Source organism: Salmo trutta, chromosome 21 (assembly GCF_901001165.1).
Source record: "Salmo trutta chromosome 21, fSalTru1.1, whole genome shotgun sequence".
In the NCBI taxonomy this organism is placed as follows: Eukaryota; Metazoa; Chordata; class Actinopteri; order Salmoniformes; family Salmonidae; genus Salmo; species Salmo trutta.
Genome location: NC_042977.1, coordinates 39,827,068 through 39,845,320, shown reverse-complemented (window position 1 = coordinate 39,845,320; position 18,253 = coordinate 39,827,068). Strand labels below are relative to the sequence as shown.

The following is an 18,253-nucleotide window of genomic DNA, read 5'->3' as shown; positions in this document are numbered from 1 at the left end:
TAATGTCCTTAAAACAAGTCAAAATGAGGCTCAGTAGTAGTTGTGTGGCCTCCACGTGCCTGTTATGACCTCCCTACAACGCCTGGGCATGCTCCTGATGAGGTGGCGGATGGTCTCCTGAGGGATCTCCTCCCAGACCTGGACTAAGCATCCGCCAACTCCTGGACAGTCTGTGGTGCAACGTGGCGTTGGTGGATGGAGCGAGACATGATGTCCCAGATGTGCTCAATTGGATTCAGGTCTGGGGAACGGGCGGGCCAAGTCCATAGCATCAATGCCTTCCTCTTGCAGGAACTGCTGACACACTCCAGCCACATGAGGTCTAGCATTGTCTTGCATTAGGAGGAACCAGGGCCAACCGCACCAGCATATGGTCTCACAAGGGGTCTGAGGATCTCATCTCGGTACCTAATGGCAGTCAGGCTACCTCTTGGCGAGCACATGGAGGGCTGTGCGGCACCCCCAAAGAAATGCCACCCCACACAATGACTGACCCACCGCCAAACCAGTCATGCTGGAGGATGTTGCAGGCAGCAGAACGTTCTCCACCCGCGTCTCCAGACTCTGTCACATGTGCTCAGTGTGAACCTGCTTTCATCTGTGAAAGAGCACAGGGCGCCAGTGGCGAATTTGCCAATCTTGGTGTTCTCTGGCAAATGCCAAACGTCCTGCACGGTGTTGGGCTGTAAGCACACCCCCCACCTGTGGACGTCGGGCCCTCATACCACCCTCATGGAGTCTGTTTCTGACCGTTTGAGCAGACACATGCACATTTGTGGCCTGCTGGAGGTCATTTTGCAGGGCTCTGGCAGTGCTCCTCCTTGCACAAAGGCAGAGGTAGCGGTCCTGCTGCTGGGTTGTTGCCCTCCTACGGCCTCCTCTCTGTCTCCTGATGTACTGGCCTGTCTCCTGGTAGCGCCTCCATGCTCTGGACACTACGCTGACAGACACAGCAAACCTTCTTGCCACAGCTCGCATTGATGTGCCATCCTGGATGAGCTGCACTACCTGAGCCACTTGTGTGGGTTGTAGACTCCATCTCATGCTACCACTAGAGTGAAAGCACTGCCAGCATTCAAAAGTGACCAAAACATCAGCCAGGAAGCATAGGAACTGAGAAGTGGTCTGTGGTTAACACCTGCAGAACAACTCCTTTATTGGGGGTGTCTTGCTAATTGCCTATAATTTCCACCTGTTGTCTATTCCATTTGCACAACAGCAATGTGAAAATTTATTGTCAATCAGTGTTGCTTCCTAAGTGGACAGTTTGATTTCACAGAAGTGTGATTGACTTGGAGTTACATTGTGTTGTTTAAGTGTTCCCTTTATTTTTTTGAGCAGTATATATATATTATACCACCACCCAAAATGTCACTTTGGAGACTGGATGGGCAAAGGGGTATTTACTCTGCACAGGTAGAGCCCTATCTGTGCACTTCCACAAACCTAACCCTCATTTAAATCTTGGACAGGCAGTGCCAGGGGAAAGGGAATGGCAATCACTCAAAACCTCCAATTGACTCTCTATTCCTATTTCTAGCTCCATCCTCTCTTTCCATGACACATCTCCACCCTAACACATCTCCACCCTGACACATCACAACCCTGACACATCACAACCCTGACACATCACAACCCTGACACATCTCCACCCTGACACATCTCCACCCTGACACATCACAACCCTGCAACATCTACCACCCTGACACATCTCCACCCTGACATCATCACAACCCTGACACATCTCCACCCTGACACATCTCCACCCTGACACATCACAACCCTGACACATCTCTCCACCCTGACCATCTCCACCTTGACACATCTCCACCCCTGACAGCTCTCCACTTGACAACATCCTCCCACCCTGACACATCTCCCACCCTGACACATCTCCACCCTGATACATCTCCACCCTGATACATCTCCACCCTGACACATCTCCACCCTGACACATCTCCACCCTGACACATCTCCACCCTGACACATCACAACCCTGACACATCTCCACCCTGACACATCTCCACCCTGACACCATCACAACCCTGACACATCTCCACCCTGACACATCTCCACCCTGACACATCCACCCTGATACATCTCCACCCTGACACATCTCCACCCTGACACATCACAACCCTGGCACATCTCCACCCTGACACATCACAACCCTGACACATCTCAACCCTGACACATCTCCACCCTGACACATCACAACCCTGACACATCTCTACCCTGACACATCTCCACCCTGACACATCTCCACCCTGACACATCTCCACCCTGACACATCACCACCCTGACACATCTCCACCCTGACACATCACATCCTGACACATCTCCACCCTGACACATCACAACCCTGACACATCTCAACCCTGACACATCTCCACCCTGACACATCACAACCCTGACACATCTCTACCCTGACACATCTCCACCCTGACACATCTCCACCCTGACACATCTCCACCCTGACACATCACAACCCTGACACATCTCCACCCTGACACATCTCCACCCTGACACATCACAACCCTGACACATCTCCACCCTGACACATCTCCACCCTGATACATCTCCAACCCTGACACATCTCCACCCTGACACATCACAACCCTGACACTCTCCACCCTGACACATCTCCACCCTGATACATCTCCACCCTGACACATCTCCACCCTGACAGATCTCCAACCATCACAAACGTGTCTGTCCCTCTGAAGTGTTTGTTTGATGTCCTTTGGGCATGTATTTTGCTCCCCAGATGAGTGGCAGTTTTTAAATGGGCTGCTTCCAGAATGTGACAGAAAAGCGTTTTATGATGATGCTGATTACTCTGCAGTGATTCAACAACAATCAGTTGTGTTCTAACTATGGTGATGATCATGTTGCCTGAACGGTGCAGTGAAATTATAGCTTCATTTCCTGTGTATTAGTAGTACTACTAAATTAATGAATGAATTAACTACCATTGTTCCTTCACTGCTAGGCTATTCTTTCCCGTCATATTGCTTCCGCTATGCAAAATAATTCACAAATGATTAGCTATGTAACATGTAGTGATTTATAAGTAAAGTAAGAATTACTTTATTTTATTTTTGAACCACTAGACATCATTTGGTTGTACCTAGTCGGTAGTAAGGTGGCCTACAAACTGATCTTTGACATAGGTACCAGATAGTACCTGTTGTATAGTAGTATAACACCATATAGTTTCTCTGTAGATCCCAGGTAGATACCTGCAGAGCCCAGCCAGCAAGCTGTAGTCTAGTGTTAATGAGTAGTGTTGCAGTAGTGTCGCCTGGTGTTAGCAGCAGCGTTAGCAACACAAGCCCTGGCTCCTGTCTCCAAGCAGAGTCTCTGTGGTTGTCGAGCTGGGGTAGTGCTCCTACCTCTCAGCAGCCAATCGGAGTGAGCGGGTGTGTTCACCCAGGTAGAGCCGCGTTGCCGCGGGCTGGGGGTAGCAGGGGGGTTAAGGGAGGGAGGCAGATGTGGAAGAGGAGGGAAAGGTGGAGTGGGAGATATGACGTCCCTCTGGGCAGCAGCAGAATTGATGAGGCAGCAGACCTGCTGCCAATGTCGTCCTGAAGGTGATGTCCCCACCATGGCCCCCTCTCTCCCTTTCCATGCCTCTCCCACTCAATCTCTCTCTCTCAATCTCTCTCTCTCAATCTCTCTCTCTCACACACGTTGTTGCTCTCATCCCACTCCCTCTGTGCTTCCCTTCCATCTCTATCTTCTTCTCGGTCTCTCTCTTTCTGTCTGTCTACCTCTCTCTACCTTCTCTCTCTCTCTCTCTCTCCCCCTCCCTGTCCTCTCTCTCTCTCCCTGTCCTTCTCTCGCTCTCTCTCTCTCCCTGTACTTCTCTATCTCCCCCTCTATCTATCTATCTATCTATCTATCTATCTATCTATCTATCTATCTATCTATCTATCTATCTATCTATCTATCTATCTATCTATCTATCTATCTATCTATCTATCTATCTATCATCTATCTATCTATCTATCTATCTATCTATCTATCTATCTATCTATCTATCTCTCTCTCTCTCTCTCTCTCTACCTCTCTCTCTCTCCCTGTCCTTCTCTTTCTCCCTGTCTTTCTTTCTTTCTTTCTTTCTCTCTCTCTCTCTCTCCTCACCTCTCTCATCCTCTCTCCCATTCACTCTCTATCTCCTCTGTCCTTCTCCCCTCTCTCTCTTCGCCTCATCTCTTCCTCATCGCGCAACAGCTCTCTCCTCTCTCTCTCTCTCTCTCCTTCCCTCTCTCTGTTGGCTGTGTCCTTGAGAGGTGCAGTGCTAACTGGCCACTACGGGGAACCGAGCAAGGGGGAGGGGAGGAGGGGAAGAGGAGAAGACTTATGGGCTATAGATGGTCTGAAGTCGCTTGCCTCTTACACATACCTTTTCTATGCGATTTTGGGCCATAGTCAGAGATGTCAGGACAATAATAGTCATTTTTGTCTGGGAATATCCTCTGTTACGGCAATGCTACTTTTCATTTCATTTCAAGGTCTTTCCTATGAGGAGCGAAATGTAATTACCTAGTTGTAAATCATATTGGATCACATTTTGTTACCAATCCTACTCGTTGTATTTCACCTCTATTAGATCTGCAATGAGATGGTTCTCCATTACCCTTCATCCTTCTTCTCGTGCCCTGGGCAACGGGTGCTAAAAGCTCTCTGTGTGATACACGGTGTGTCTCATCGGTGAGGAATGGTATCTCCCAGGGGGAGATGAACAACCTGCCAGGTAGCTGGTTTTACAGCAGACAGTGACTGGTTTTACAGCAGACAGTGACTGGTTTTACAGCAGAGAGTGGCTGATTTTACAACAGAGAGTGACTGGTTTTACAACAGAGAGTGACTGGTTTTACAAATGCAATCTTATCAGAATATTGGTGTTCTAGAACGTCTTGAACAGGTGAATGGAATCTTTTTATCCCACCTTGAATCAAAGGAAGGAGGATTAGGCATCCATGTCAAACTGCACTTGGACCATAATGGAACTCTTCCCACTGAATGGAACTGAAAGAGTTGTAGTAGTTTGTCTCTCATTTGTATTTCCTGGTCTCTTTAATAACTCTCTGTCTAATCCATTTTACCACTCCACCATGCATTGCAGAGAGGCCAGGTCAGTACATTCCAATAGAAACTTTCTACTCCTCATGATCTGCTGTCAGTTTTTCCGACGACTCTGCTCTGCTAGGGATTATGGTTTCTGAGCTGAGGACCACCGTGTGTTTATTAAAACACCCAGAAAAGAAACTGTCAGTCCAGTGAAGCTGCTCTCGGCTGGAGGAATTCGCTATGCCTCCAACTATTACTGAGAGACATTTAAACCTTCTGCCCCTGATGAGAGTGGAGGTCAGTCGCTCTCTGTGGGTTCACACTGTAGCACAGGGGGATGGCCACTAGCCCATCTTGGTCCTGGACAGATGAAGTGGGTGCATGGCCCAGCATTGAAACACCTAATCCAATGAATCAGCCGAGAGTCATTGGATTAATCAGGTGTGGTAGTGCAGGATTGGTCACCCTAAAGGCTGGACAGTATAGTAGCTTAGTACTCAGCAGAGGTCTTTCACAGCCCAAGCTGTGTTGCCTGAAGCATGTAAGAGGATAGAGGTTTGTTTACATGTCAGCCACAGAAGTGATCTCCCACAAAAAATGACTATAGTATACTATGGTATAAATACTATAATAATATTCATGCAGTGTTTTTGCATACCTTACCGTTGCATTTACTGTAGTATACTGTAGTATTTACAGTTAATTATAGTATAAATTATGTAGTAAAATAAAACTGTAGTATATACCATAGTAATTCATGTAATATTTTTGCTGACTGTAATATACTGTAGTATTTACAGTAGTGTTTTTGCGGACATTACTGTAGTATTTACTGTAGTGTTTTTGATTGATTGTCTTTGACATAGAGGTGGAGGCTTTTCTCCTTCAGGAAACCTACTGAAGAAATACTAAAACATTTCCATAACCTGTAGGTAGGTAGGACTGGGGTCTGAACGGATGGTTCAAAGCTTCTGCTCTTTTCTATAAACAGTAGAGAACACAATACATGCGCTATGCTCGAATACCCATACTAACATACTGTATACTACATATTTAATGAGTATATACTACATACTATATACTATTACTTAATTTTAGTATACTGTAAATGAACAGTATGCTTTCAGTTGAGCGTACTAGCTCTTCGCCTGTCTACCGGAAGTTAATGCTGTTGCTATGCAACCTCTTGCTAGCTAGTTAGCATAACACATGACTAGTCAGGACATTTTACGACTTTGGGTGTGTTCATTCAATGTGGAGTGCCAGAGTGCGCTCGTAAATTCAGAGCCTTGTCAGATTGTCCGTTTGTTAAATTCAGGGCGTTTCGCTCTCCGAGCACACACTGGATGCTCTGGCCCAGGAGTTGGGTTGATTTGAGCGTTCTGACCTTACAATGGCAGTCAAGCACCCAAGCTAACATTGGCTAGCTTGCTAGCTTCTTCCAGACACAAATGAGAGAACATCTGACTCTGACCATTTTTCTCGTCCTATCAGAGCTGGTTAGGCAGTTTTCATGTTATCCAGAGAGTTGGTGACTGTAACTGTGCTGCTGGCACAATTTAATTACGCTTTTTTGCCAACGTTACTGACACTGGCCATATTCAACTGGTGTTGAGCGCTCGTAATTCATTATTCTGCGCTCTGGTACACTCAGACGAGAGTGCTCTGAAATCGGAGTAGATAGCCAGAGCGAATTTACGAAAGCACCCGAATGTCTGTTGAGAACGCACAACGACTATACCATTTAGCTAAGCTAAGAATAATGGGAATAATCAAGTCAATAAACATTGGGTAGTTAGATAATTTATAGTTAATATACTGGCAGGTTTGATGTATAAGTAGCCAACTAACATTAGCTAACATACCGGTACATATAAGTAGCCAACTAACATTAGCTAACATACCGGTACATATAAGTAGCCAACTAACGTTAGCTAACATACCGGTACATATAAGTAGCCAACTAACGTTAGCTAACATTCCAGAACATATAAGTTGCCAACTAACGTTAGCTAACATTCCGGTACATATAAGTAGCCAACTAACATTAGGTAACATACCGGTACATATAAGTAGCTAACTAACGTTAGCTAACATACCGGTACATATAAGTAGCCAACTAACGTTAGCTAACATACCGGTACATATACTGCTGTAATATGTTATGTGGTTTATAAGGACAGCGTAGCTAACAAATTGTCAGACAACATAATGTGTAAGGTAACTTATTTGAAAGGTCATTACTTTATTACATTGCTCAACATGTTCTTAACATTTGTCATAATTAGTTAAAGCAATGAATTTGTATCAGCTCTCGTTCTACTCGTTGCAGATTTTCCTCCATTTTCTTCAAATCTGAAAACGATGTGAAGCCACGCCCATTTCCAGAAGAATTACATTATGGGCCCTAAAGTACAGAAATAGTGTCCTCTGCGTGTCTACTTCATATTTTGGCGAATTTAGTATGACATCCGGGAACTTTTCAAATCAAATCAAATGTATTTATATAGCCCTTCTTACATCAGCTGATAAGTGCTGTACAGAAACCCAGCCTAAAACCCCAAACAGCAAGCAATGCAGGTGTAGAAGCACGGTTGCTAGGAAAAACTCCCTAGAAAGGCCAAAACCCAGGAAGAAACCTACAGAGGAACCAGGCTATGAGGGGTGGCCAGTCCTCTTCTGGCTGTGCCGGGTGGAGATTATAACAGAACATGGCCAAGATGTTCAAATGTTCATAAATGACCAGCATGGTCAAATAATAATAATCACAGTAGTTGTCGAGGGTGCAACAAGTCAGCACCTCAAGAGTAAATGTCAGCTGGCTTTTCATAGCCGATCATTGAGAGTATCTCTACCGCTCCTGCTGTCTCTAGAGAGTTGAAAACAGCAGGTCTGGGACAGGTAGCACGTCCGGTGAACAGGTCAGGGTTCCATAGCCGCGGGCAGAACAGTTGAAACTGGAGCAGCAGCACGACCAGGTGGACTGGGGACAGCAAGGAGTCATCATGCCTGATAGTTCTGAGGCATGGTCCTAGGGCTCAGGTCCTCCGAGAGAGAGAGAGAAAGAAAGAAAGAAAGAAAGAAAGAAAGAAAGAAAGAAAGAAAGAAAGAAAGAAAGAAAGAAAGAAAGAAAGAAAGAAAGAAAGAAAGAAAGAAAGAAAGAAAGAAAGAAAGAGAGAATTAGAGAGAGCATACTTAAATTCACACAGGACACCAGATAAGACAGGAGAAATACTCCAGATATAACAGACTGACCCTAGCCCCCCGACACATAAACTACTGCAGCATAAATACTGGAGGCTGAGACAGGAGGGGTCAGGAGACACTGTGGCCCCATCCGATGATACCCCCGGACAGGGCCAAACAGGCAGGATATAACCCCACCCACTTTGCCAAAGCACAGCCCCCACACCAGTAGAGGGATATCTTCAATCACCAACTTGAGACAAGGCCGAGTATAGCCCACAAAGATCTCCGCCACGGCACAACCCAAGGGGGGGCGCCAACCCAGACAGGAAGACCACGTCAGTGACTCAACCTACTCAAGTGACGCACCCCTTCTAGGGACGGCATGGAAGAGCACCAGTAAGCCAGTGACTCAGCCCCTGTAATAATTGGCATACTAACTATAACCATACTATGACCAATAAGCATACTATACACTCAAATCACATCACAAATAGTATGGTTAGTGCGGTTAGTATGAGTACTCGAACACAGCTATGGTCTAAACTTGGCATGTAGGTTTCTCACATGGGTGCCACAAATTGCAATATTGGGGAGGGGAATGGGCATTACTGTAATATTTACTACACTGGGTTTTTTTCTTCCGGATAATATTGTAGTATTTACTATAGTATTCTACAGTGTACTACAACATTCTATAGTAAGTACTACACATGATCGATGGATAGTACAGTGAGTGTACAAAACATTAAGAAGACCTAGTTCCTTGACATAGACTGACCAGGTGAATCCAGTTGAAAGCTATGACCCCTTACGGATGTCACTTGTTAAATCCACTTCAATCAGTGTAGATGAAGGGGAGGAGACAGGTTAAAGAAGGATTTTTAAGCCTTGAAACAATTGAGACATGGATTGTGTATATGTGGGATTCAAAGGGTAAATGGGCAAGACAAAATATTGAACTGCCTTTGAACAGGGTATGCTAGTAGGTGCCAGGTGCACCGGTTTGAGTGTGTCAAGAACTGCAGCACTGCTGGGTTTTTCACACTCAACCGTTTCCTGTAAGTATCAAGAATGGTCCACCACCCAAAGGACATCCAGCCAACTTGATACAACTGTTGGAAAGCATTGGAGTCAACGTGGGCCAGCATCCCTGAACGCTTTTGACACCTTGTAGAGTCCATGTCCTGACGAAGCGATCCTGTTCTGAGGGCAAAAGGGGGTGCAACTAAATATTAGGAAGGTGTTCCTAATGTTTTGTACACTCAGTGTAGTATTCTAGAGTATACTACAGTTTACTATAGGATTCTAAACTGTAGTCTTTTTTCATGTGGGCTGTCTTCTCTCAGACACAAATCAAGTCTCTGACCACCTCCATTGCTCAGACTGAGTTAGGATCTACTGTGGCCATCATTAGTTCTTACTGTATATAGAGGGTTAAATATCAGTACGCGCACTTTTAGAGAAAAGGTGCTCTCTAGAACCTAAAAGGGTTCTTCGGCTGTCCTCATAGGAGAACGCTTTGAAGAACCCTTTTGGGTTCCAATTAAAAACCTTTTGGGTTCCCTGTAGAACCCTTTCCACAGAGGGTTCTACATGGAAACCAAAAATGGTTATCCTATGGGGACAGCCAAATAATCCTTTTGGAACTCCCTTTTTTTAAAGACGGTAGCTCATAGATGTACGTAAACATATTCAGACATTCGATGGAGGAAAATATAAAACAAAATGGAAGACTTGCACAGGCCAACATCCCGTGGCCATTAGCTCTCTCAGAGTCAATCTCAGTATTTTTCTGATTCCGTAAAAATCCAATTAACACAGCAGTAGTGACTTTGATGTTGTTTTACCTCTGCTCACATCTTCTCTGGCGGGATGGGAGACAGGGAGACAGGCTTTGACTTGGCTGTCACCAGCCTCTCACTCACTGCTAGATGTGCTTTGTATTATAATGAAGTGATTTAGGCCGGAATGCAGTGAATTAATGATATATCTGAAAGGCTGTCCGCACTGAACCCAAATTAGAATTCCTCATGGTGGGGAGCGAGGACTGAGGGGAGAGGACAGGGTAGAGAGGAGAGGGATAGGGGGAGGCCATGGGGGGGTTGAGATGAAACAGCTTTAAAGATAGATGCTGCAGAGACGTATAAGTGTCGCTGATGTCACTTGTGTCACTGGAGCAGACCGGGGGGTTGTGTTGAATTGATAATCGCTATGACATATCTATTTCCATTTACTTTCATTGGATTTTTACTATTTTTGTGTTTAACTGTAAGGGATAAATAGTGTCACACACAGTTTGTTCCCCATTTTATGCCCCTGGGTAGAAGTAAAAGTGATAGAACATTGTCCATCATGCTGTCAATAGTGAATGGAGAACTATTCCACCACCAAGTGCTAAACAGAAATCCATGAACGCCAATGTTTAGGCTACATCAAGATGTCATCTCTCACACTGTTTAGCTGCAGCATATGGGCCAGTCAGTGACACAGAAAATGGATGTCATTTTGACCCTCTTTGGATGTTTGTCAGTCCCCCTCCGAGCGCTGTGGCTCATTGGCTAACCCTTTCTCTCATTTCTCAATAACTTTGGAGAGCTGTCAGGTTGTAAAAATCAATCTGGCACCTGGACATGTTTTCCAAAAGCAGGTCATTAAACCGCAGCTATTTAAGCCAATCAGCAGCCAAACAGATAGTGTTTTGTTGCTTCATTCTCCTGTACTTAGGAGTCTAAATCCCTGGGGACAGGTTTGACCCATGACCTCTACATCACCCACCAATCAGAGAAGGCAAAGAGGGATATGGTTGATGCTGAAACTGGGAGTAGCAGTAGGTGTGGGTATTACAGTACCATTATCCACATGAAATCCTCATTGGAATGGACATTTTAAGCTCTGGGATACCACTATTCAAGTTGTTCAACTGAACATCATGTTTTCTTGGTATAATCATATAAATCCTGTAAATAATAGAACTACTGGTATCTATGTTACAACTACTCCATTCTACATATTCCATTTCTATGGTCTCACCACAATGGGAACACTGGCTGTGTCTAAAATGGCACCCTATTCCCCATATAGTGCATTACTTCTGACCAAAGCCCTATGAGCCCTGGTCAAAAGTAGTGCACTATATAGGCAAAGGGTACTATTTCAGACACAGGCAATGACTGATCCATCCTCACCAGGTCCTGTTGTTATGATGGTTAGCCTATCAGCATCACCAGCAGGTCCTGTTGTTATGATGGTTAGCCTATCAGCATCACCAGCAGGTCCTGTTGTTATGATGGTTAGCCTATCAGCATCACCAGCAAGTCCTGGGCTGTTTCTACGTCAGCAACACCCTCCCCCCCCACACACCCACACACACTACGTCAGCAACACCTACCTATGCCACCACAGCTTCAGTTTAGCCTGCCTGTCAGAGAGCAGCAGCACTGACGCAGCATCTCATTATGTAACAGCATAAGTTAGGGAAAAGCTTTCATCACCCATGGGAGACTTCACTTCTTTATTTTGCCTTTGAATTATTCAACTGAGCTTGTTAGAATGATATGGCTTCTTCTTGGTGGATGTGGCAGAGATGAAAGCGTAGGGTGAAATGGGGTATGGTAAACCTTTATGGTGCTCCCGTCTAGTAGATCATGAATAAGGCCGTTATTAACACTCTATTGCTAGACCTTAATATGTAGCTCAGTTGGTAGAGCATGGTGCTTGTAACCCCAGGGTAGTGGGTTTGATTCCCTGGACCACCCATATGTTAAATGTATGCAGGCATGACTGTAAGTCGCTTTGGATAAAAGCATATATAATTATATATTACAATCAGTAAGGTGTTCATAAGGGTACACATTCCAGATTTGCATAGTTTATACTATTTTCTCTGAAATTATGAAAGAGATTCTGTTTTTGTAAATGTTTAATGGTTTGAGAAAGAAGGGAAGGAAAACAGTTAATTCATCTGTCTGTCTGTCTGTCTGTCTGTCTGTCTGTCTGTCTGTCTGTCTGTCTGTCTGTCTGTCTGTCTGTCTGTCTGTCTGTCTGTCTGTCTGTCTGTGTGTGTGTGTGTGTGTGTGTGCGTGTGTCTGCCAGTATGTGTGTGGGTTTTGACGTGTCAGTGCCAGTTAAGACCCAGGCCTGTGTTATATTTGTGAAGGCTTTATGAGTGCTGGGTGGAGTGACATGTTTATGAGACAGCTTCCCTGTTTGACGTGGGCTGAATTGCACGGATGCTGACATAAAAGTGCACAGAGGAATCTCTCCATCTCCCACAGCTCAACAGCTTTACAACCACATCTATGTCTTCCTGACTGGCAGACTGGCATCCTGAGGAGGGTTGAGATCAAACACCATGCCAGTTATACACCACCTGATACACTCCATTGATTTAGTAATGCATAGCTTTTGGAGCTGATTTCCCAGACAGAGTAGACTTAGTCCTAGACTAGAAAGCACTAGTCCTAGACTAGAAAGCACTAGTCCTTGGCTAGAAAGATGCTCCATTTAGCATGTTTTTTAGTCCAGAATAGGCTTAATCTTTGTCTGGAAAACCAGACCTTAGTTTTCACCGTGGCCTGTCCACCATCCACTTTGGTAATGGGTCTCCCTTTTTTTCATGATGGAATGGTCGAACCACTCCAAAGAGTCAGTTTAAGCTCTACACTCTTAGATACAAATAATGAATCAGCTGTCCCCATAGGACAACCCTTTTTGGTTCCAGGTAGAACCCTTTTTGGTTCCAGGTAGAACTATTTTGGGTTCTATGTAGAACCCTCTGTGGAAGGTGTTCTACTTGGAACTCAAAATGGTTCTAGCTGGTATCAAAAAGGGTCCTTCAAAGGGTTCTCCTATAAGGATAGTTGAAGAACCCTTTTTGGTTCTAGATAGAACCCTTTCTGGTTCTAGATAGCACGTTGACTCGATTTCTCTCTACAGTACAAACAAGTGGAGCAGTATATGTCCTTCCACAAGCTGCCATCCGACTTCCGACAGAAAATCCATGACTATTATGAGCACCGGTACCAGGGGAAGATGTTTGATGAAGACAGCATCCTGGAGGAACTGAACGAACCACTCAGAGAGGTGGGTCTCTGAGTTCCTACCTAAACAGGCACACCATGAACAGACACACACACACACACACAACCATTTAAAAACATTTTAAGAGTTTCCTTCCAAAACGCTATATATCCATTTTCAGAAATGCTGGGAAATGAGCTTTTATTGTTGAAAGAAATGATGAAAGAGATTGGTGTGTTTTTTCTCTATCTAATCATGGCATGGTTTAATGACAGACATGTCTTTGTTTAAAATCCATCACTTGATGGTTTTATTTCAGAGACACATATAATCAACTTTTTCTGTTGCAAAATGCTATATATCCGCCTCACTCTCAGAAAAATAAGTAGTACTGCTAGGTTTTACACAGTCAAATGTACAAATAACTACATTTTTATAAAGAAATGTAGAAATGCTAAATGTATGACATCAATATAAAACATTTATATATGCTTATATTTGTAGCTCCAACACTGCAATAATACCTGCCATTACTAAACAATACACACAATTCCCCCAAATTCTAAGAAAGGAATGAAGAAATATAGAAATGTTACAACGATATTATAAATACAATAATTTGAGACCTGTATGTGTAACATTTACATTTGACATTTGAGTCATTTAGCAGATGCTCTTATCCAGAGCGACTTACTGTAAGTGTGTTCATACACAGGTCAAATATACAGGATACAAACATTCCATTCCAGCTAACCAATGGTACAGCATTTAGCAAAAAAACATTTTCATACACATCGAAAATCTTATTAATAAAAAATCTGAGAACAGTAATATTTTACACACACATGAACGTACCCATAAGCAATAATTTCTAAAGAAAAAACATAAATGTGAATCATTTGTGGATATAGTGATTTTGAAATATTTTACTAACAAACGTTGTCTATCCAATCATCAGGAAATTGTCAATTTCAACTGCCGTAAGCTGGTGGCGTCCATGCCGCTGTTCGCCAACGCAGAGCCCAACTTTGTGACAGCCATGCTGATCATGCTCCGCTTTGAGGTCTTCCAGCCTCGTGATTACATCATCAGAGAGGGCACCATTGGCAAGAAGATGTACTTTATCCAGCACGGAGTCTGTAACGTCATCACCAAGGGAACCCTGGGAATGAAGCTCTCTGATGGCTCCTACTTTGGAGGTATGGGCCTGAATCACAATACACACAGACTTTCATTTAATTCAGCGAACAATTCATATTTAGACATAATGATATCACTGGAGTTTTCTGGAGCAGAATACCCACTGCTTTGTGGGATTCATGCGTCCCTCGGCTTTGAAAACTAGCACAACTTTATTGGAAGTGTACCACAATCCCAAACAACTGGTAGTGAAACAGATAATGGGTGGGTTGTACAGTATATTTTACAGATAATGAAATAGAACATGAATATATTGTATCTCTGAGACATTTTGCTGGATCTCTGTGTTTCCTGACCCTGTCTCCCTCTATCAGAGATCTGTTTGCTGACGCGGGGTCGGCGCACGGCCAGCGTCAGAGCGGAGACGTACTGCCGTCTCTACTCCCTGTCAGTGGACAACTTTAATGAGGTGCTAGAGGAGTACCCCATGATGAGACGGGCCTTTGAGACCGTGGCCATCGACCGACTGGACCGCATAGGTACTGAAGAGAGCTCTGGGCCCTGTACTAATGCACCTTCCTCACTCCCTGCCTTAGAGTAATCACTGATCTGACAGTAGTAGATCCGTGAACTTTCAACAATCCATTTGTGTTAGATCCCAAGGGAAATAAGAAAGAAGGATGCATTTTAAAGTAGTAAAATAGGGCCCTAGTTGTACTGCTTCTCTTCCTATAAAGAGAACAACAAACTACCTGTAGGATAGTAGTTTTCCGCGCTAGTGGTACCCAGGTGGTTCCACAGATGCTGCATTCCCCACTGTTTGCCAGACACAACAGTGGTCCAATCAATAGGGACTGGGCCAGATTTATCAAGTGGTTGCACCTGTTATTTTCACAGGAGAGTAGAGGATAAAACCAGGCTTCGGGCGTGACACTGTCTTTATTGAGAATTCATCTTCACATCTTACCCTAATATTCCGTATTGATATCACATCTTTATTTGACCTTTTATGTTGGACTCCCTCTTAGAAGTAGCAGATGCAAACTTATCTATGAAAGATAACTCTAGCCCGAGCATTGAGCTGAGTTATGGTGTTGCTTCAGCATGCTCTATACAGGACAAAGGAAAGACTCACCCATTTTGAATGTTATTTAGTTATTTAGTTATCTATGTGCGATATTCATTATATAAGGCAAAACTTGTCATACCGGCTGTATTTCTGCCTGCTTAAACGACAATAGCTCAGGAACACACAAAAACATTAAATGACCCCAGAATCGATAGAACATCGCTCAGAGATGCATAAAAATTATATAACATTCAAAATGGGTGACTCTTTCCTTTAATTGATGAAGTGACACTGTGACCCTCTTGTAGTCAGTATTTTCCTATAGCATTGCTTCTTGCCAAAACAATATACCTAGTTTGAAGGATAGAAAATACTGTCCTGTTCCTCCTCCTCCTCCCTTGTTCTCCTCTTCATCTACCTCATCATGTTCTACTTTTATCCTCCTCCTCACTCCATCACAGGCAAGAAGAACTCCATTCTGATGCACAAAGTGCAGCACGACCTCAACTCCGGCGTTTTCAACAACCATGAGAATGAGATGATCCAGGAGATTGTTAAGTACGATCGTGAAATGGTCAAACTGGTGGACCTCCAGAGACCCCGCACCATGTCCATGACGTCCTCCGTCCCTGGGGGCATGTTCTCCCCCGCAGGCCCATCCGGGGTCGGGGCCCTCGCCAGCCTCCAGCAGGCTGTGGCCATGAGCTTCTGCCCCCAGGGGATGGGGCCGATGGGGGGAATGGGGATGCCGGGGATGGGGATGGGGCCGATGGGTATGCCGATGGGGATGGGGATGGGGCCAGGTCCGATGGGGCCAGGGTCAGCGTCTGGGTCAGGGACGCTGCAGTCCCCCCGCATGTTGCGGAGGTTCCAGGTGGTCCATAGCCTGTCACAGAGCCCTGTTTCCGCATCTCCTCTCCAGTCCCAGCCACCACAGATGGCTCATGCAACAGGAGTGTTTGGGTCAGCTATTTCCAGCCCACCAGTCCAGAGCCCTCTGGCGCATCCAGGACGGACATTCCAGTACATGGGGGGAGCGGGGCCGTCTGGGTCTCAGCTGTCCCTGGTGCAGCACCACGTTCCCAGCCCCACGCACACCATCCAGAGGCCCTCCTCACACAAAAGCACCCACTCGCTCCACTCAGGCACCCTGAGCCAAGACGCCCGTGTCCTCTCCGCCTCCCAACTCTCCCTACCTCAGGATGGAACCCCTCCTGCCGGCCCCAGCCCTCCCCAATCTACCCACCCATCCACCCACGCCTCCTCCACCTCCATTGGCCCCCCTCAGCCCACTCACCCCAGCCAGCCTGGGCCCTCTGGGGTGGGGGTCCAGGTTGGGGGGAGACCCGCGGGAGTTCCACAGCGGGTGGCCTTCGCCTCCACTCCTCCCCCAGGAGGAGCACCCGGGATGGGGGCGGCTGCAGCGGCGGCTGGGTCGGGGCTCCCGGCCTCTGGAGCTCCTAAGAAGGATTCGATCGTTAGCATACCGGAGTTAGACTCAGCCCGGAACCGGCTGTCTTCCAACTTGTGACCCTATGAGAGCTGCAGGAGAGAGGCCTTCTTCACATGGGTGAATCTAAACGTCTGTTTATCTCTGTCTGGATGACCTGACTGGTCGGCTTCCTTACTGACCTGGCTGGCTTCATATGGGCCACACCGTCAGTCATTCTAACTGAATGTCCTGTGTGTCGGTCGGAGTCAACAAAGAGGAAAGAGGAACTCTTTGGCTCGTGTGACTTGGAGAGTCGAATCAATTAAACTAGTTTAACAAAGGTGGGACTGGACTAATCTACTATGCCAGCACCTGTAGTCTTAGTATCACCCCTTACACTCTGCTTCCAAACACCTATATTGCTGTCTTTATTGTAAAGATATTGAGAAACAACATAATTAATGTAACTGTTGCATACTGTGTAGAATCCATACAATGCAATCTAGCAGGAGCTGGACTTAAAAACGCAAAATCAGGGACTTGAATCAAATGACAATGATGACATTTTACGCTTTCAGAATGTGTTTTTTGGTGTCCTTTTTTCTGTAAACGCTGTTGTAGCAAAATAAATACATTGCTCTTCATATTGTTTAAAATAGTAGTGAAGGTAGTGTTTTAGACCGCTGGTCGATCTTACATCGATGTGTAAATAGTTAAAATATTACAAAAAAAATACCGAAAGGTAATATCTTCATTGTAACTACTCCAAACCAAAGTTGAGCTTAAACACAAAGTTTGGTTGTGTCTGTATCAACTAAAAAAGAAAAAAAATGCCATTTATTCAACTGCCTTGATTCCAAGTTTAGAAGCCATATATTTGGTTTGTGTGTGTGTGTGTGTGTGTGTGTGTGTGTGTGTGTGTGTGTGTGTGTGTGTGTGTGTGTGTGTGTGTGTGTGTGTGTGTGTGTGTGTGTGTGTGTGTGTGTGTGTGTGTGTGTGTGTGTGTGTGTGTGTGTGTGTGTGTGTGTGTGTGTGTGTTTGTGTGCGTGTGTGCGTGTGTGAGTTGGTATGCATGTTTTTGGTTCCATTTTGTTTTTCCAAGAGAGCTGACATGTGTACTCATATCTTTACACGACGTTGTCAGGCCTGGTTGGTTGGATTTGCTGGCAATGGCACAGGCAATATTTCCCAGCTTCTCTGTCCAACTAAATGTGTCTGGAAAGATATCCACTTGTCATGTCAGCAGAAATATACTGATCGTGACCCTGGAGGCAAAAATGGTGGTAAATCATCTGAGCTTTATCAAAAAGAACCATCGCAAACAACCC

At 45.1% G+C, this 18,253-nt stretch overlaps 1 protein-coding gene across 1 annotated transcript in view; it reads left to right on the top strand.

Annotated features, from left to right (window-relative positions):
- Positions 1-17,024, top strand: part of LOC115156457 (potassium/sodium hyperpolarization-activated cyclic nucleotide-gated channel 2) — a 116,691-nt gene extending 99,667 nt beyond the window's left edge. Inside the window, exons 6-8 of the mRNA XM_029703880.1 lie at positions 14,243-14,483; positions 14,799-14,963; positions 15,955-17,024. Of these exons, the coding sequence (XP_029559740.1) occupies positions 14,243-14,483; positions 14,799-14,963; positions 15,955-17,024 (1,476 nt within the window). The remainder of the gene's footprint in view (positions 1-14,242; positions 14,484-14,798; positions 14,964-15,954) is intronic.
- Positions 17,025-18,253: the final 1,229 nt, after the last annotated feature.